General features: G+C 37.4%; 1 protein-coding gene across 1 annotated transcript; it reads left to right on the plus strand.

Annotated features, from left to right (window-relative positions):
- The first annotated feature begins 2,019 nt into the window (after window positions 1-2,019).
- On the plus strand, window positions 2,020-2,979 carry LOC134376395 (olfactory receptor 8U9-like). Its single transcript, XM_063094971.1, has one exon. It carries the CDS (start codon window positions 2,020-2,022, stop codon window positions 2,977-2,979), a length of 960 nt encoding a protein of 319 aa, XP_062951041.1.

Below are 2,979 nucleotides of genomic sequence, written 5' to 3' on the forward strand. Positions count from 1 at the left end.
GGGAATTAGAAATCAGGGAGTCCTTAAAAGATAAATATGAGTTTTTCCTCCAATTTTCCATTCAACATTCACCTGGAAGAGATACGCATAGGAATGAAAGCATATAAAGAAAACAGGGAAACACGTAAGGGTATATTGTACTTGAGGACTGAAAAACAGTTATTATTATTATCATTTTTTTTTTTTTTTTTTTTGCCTTTTTCGTGACCGGCACTCAGCCAGTGAGTGCACCGGCCACTCCTATATTGGATCCGAACCCGTCGCGGGAGCGTCGCTGGGCTCCCAGCACCGCACTCTACCGAGTGCGCCACGGGGGTCGGCCCTGAAAAGCAATTATTTTAATTAGACTACTGTGTGTGGTTGTGGCCGAAGGACAGTTGTGAAAAAACTTGAATGTAAAATATTTTGAGCTATATTGTAAAGGATCATACATATTTTTAAATATAATGCATACTCTACCTTTGATATAAGATGAAGTTTCATACTGAATTTCTTATAGCTGCCAAACAATGTAGCCTTGCCTGATGTCTCCGGACTTGGAAACCAAATTTCCAATTAAACAGTTGCTAAATTATTTCAAAACTGAGTGTGTGTGTGTGTGTGTGTGTGTGTGTGTGTGTGTGTGTGTGTAGGAACAGCAATTGAGCTTTTCAAAACTTTGATAACCTACCTATCTCATGCAATGGGAAGCAGCAATAATGATCAATATTACCAGTGGTTGTCCTCTTTATAGAAAGTGGTAGAAACATATACGCATACATACTCTAAAACTTTTGTTTTTTTAATTTCCATGTCCATATTTTATGAAAAATATCTAACTTCTCCTGATATATATATATCATAATATACACCTTCTTCTGTTACCTGACAGAACAGAATATATCAATTAGGCTATAGATTTCCCTTCTGTTATTTTATTCTTTGCTAAGATTATGTTTGAAACTAAAATATTAAGTTAAATATCTTAAATATTAAGATATTCTCTTCTGTCTTTAATTTAAGATATATTTTGAGTGTAAAACTTTAACTATAGATATTTGCTTCCATCAGTTAAGGATTTTCTGTTTTTCTTACTCAGTATCCTCTATGTTCAGTTCCCAGAGGTGTCTTACCCTGACCCATAAGCACTGCCTACCCAGCTGTGAATAAATTTGAAAAGTGATTGCACTGACTTCTGTGTACATCATGCAATGATGGAGTCAGTTTTGTATATGGAGAATGTTAATAGTGAGGTGCCTGGGCTCAAAAGTCAGAAAAACACAGGTTTGAATTCCAGCCATCTGGGCTTCCTTCATATACTTAACCTCAGTACCTGAAGTTACTTCAGGTACTTAACTTCAATACCTGAAGACACTGAAAATACAGTCTTCTCGCCCTCATTTGTAGAATGGATACAATAAGAAATGAAGTAAACAAACACCTACAAAGCGTATTATTGTTTCTTTCACGAAGTTACCCAATTTTCATCATTTGCATTTTTAACACAATTATGAAGACCGTGTAGAAAACAATAATAACCTCTTTGTGGCAAGTAACAAATGTAGATTAAAACAATAAGGAATTCTGTACATGGCAGCAAGGCAGCAATATGTAGCTTATGTTGCACAGGTAGGATGAGAGATCTGATGTCACTGGAGATTTATTTTCCTTTATGATTTCAATGTTAACATTTTTCAATAAAATGATAGATTTAAATATATGAAAAATTAATGTTAAATTTTAAGTATTATAATGCCCAGAGCTTTAAACAGAGAGTGAAGCAGTGTCGACTGACTCCTGTAGCACTCAACTATATAAAACAATCAATTTGGGGGGAGAGAAATAATTGTTTCCCACAAAACATCTCCTTTTGCTTTTCAACTCATACCCAGACTCAAAGCGTGCTAATTATTTTAATATTAAATTAGCACTTTCATATTAACAATAAAATTGCTTTTCAGAATATTAAGATATAAAAAATTATAGAAATTTTAAGCTTGATTAAACTCTCCTCTCTTTATCCAGACTCCCTGAAGAGACATGTCTCAGATAAATTGCACCCAAGTGACAGAGTTCATTCTCACGGGCCTCACAGATCACCAGGAATTGAAGATGCCCCTCTTTGTGGTTTTCTTATTTATCTACTTTTTCACAGTAGTAGGAAACCTGGGTTTAATCATAGTCATTAGAACAGATGCAAGACTCAATACACCAATGTACTTCTTCCTTAGCAATCTGGCTTTTGTTGATTTCTGTTACTCTTCTGTCATTACACCCAAAATGCTTGGAAATTTCTTGTACAAACAAAATACTATCTCTTTCAATGCATGTGCTGCTCAGTTAGGCTGTTTCCTGGCCTTCATGACAGCTGAGTGCTTGCTACTGGCTTCCATGGCCTATGACAGGTATGTGGCCATTTGCAACCCTCTCGTCTATATGGTCATAATGTCCCCGGGAATTTGCATTCAGCTTGTAGCTGCCCCCTATAGTTATAGCTTCTTAGTTGCACTATTTCATGCAATCCTCACCTTCCACCTCTCCTATTGCCACTCCAATATCATCAGTCATTTCTATTGTGATGACATGCCACTCCTCAGGCTAACTGACTCAGACACTCGCTCCAAACAGCTATGGATCTTTGCCTGTGCTGGTGTCATGTTCATTTCCTCCCTTCTGATTGTCTTTGTCTCCTACATGTTCATTATTTCTGCCATCCTGAGGATGCGCTCAGCTGAGGGAAGACACAAGGCTTTCTCCACATGTGGCTCTCACATGCTGGCAGTCACCATATTCTACGGGACCCTGATCTTTATGTACTTACAGCCCAGCTCAAGCCATTCCCTGGACACAGATAAGATGGCCTCAGTCTTCTACACAGTGATCATTCCCATGTTGAACCCCATGATCTACAGCCTCCGGAACAAGGAGGTTAAAGAGGCTCTGAAGAAAGTTGTCATCAGTAAAAACCAGGCTATTGTGTTCAAGAAATTAAGAAAGTGA

This window comes from Cynocephalus volans, chromosome 4, assembly GCF_027409185.1.
Source record: "Cynocephalus volans isolate mCynVol1 chromosome 4, mCynVol1.pri, whole genome shotgun sequence".
Classification (NCBI taxonomy): Eukaryota; Metazoa; Chordata; class Mammalia; order Dermoptera; family Cynocephalidae; genus Cynocephalus; species Cynocephalus volans.

Bases quoted from the DNA above. Each gene is read 5' to 3' on its own strand.
- LOC134376395 (XM_063094971.1), top strand. From the start codon at position 2,020: ATGTCTCAGATAAATTGCACCCAAGTGACAGAGTTCATTCTCACGGGC.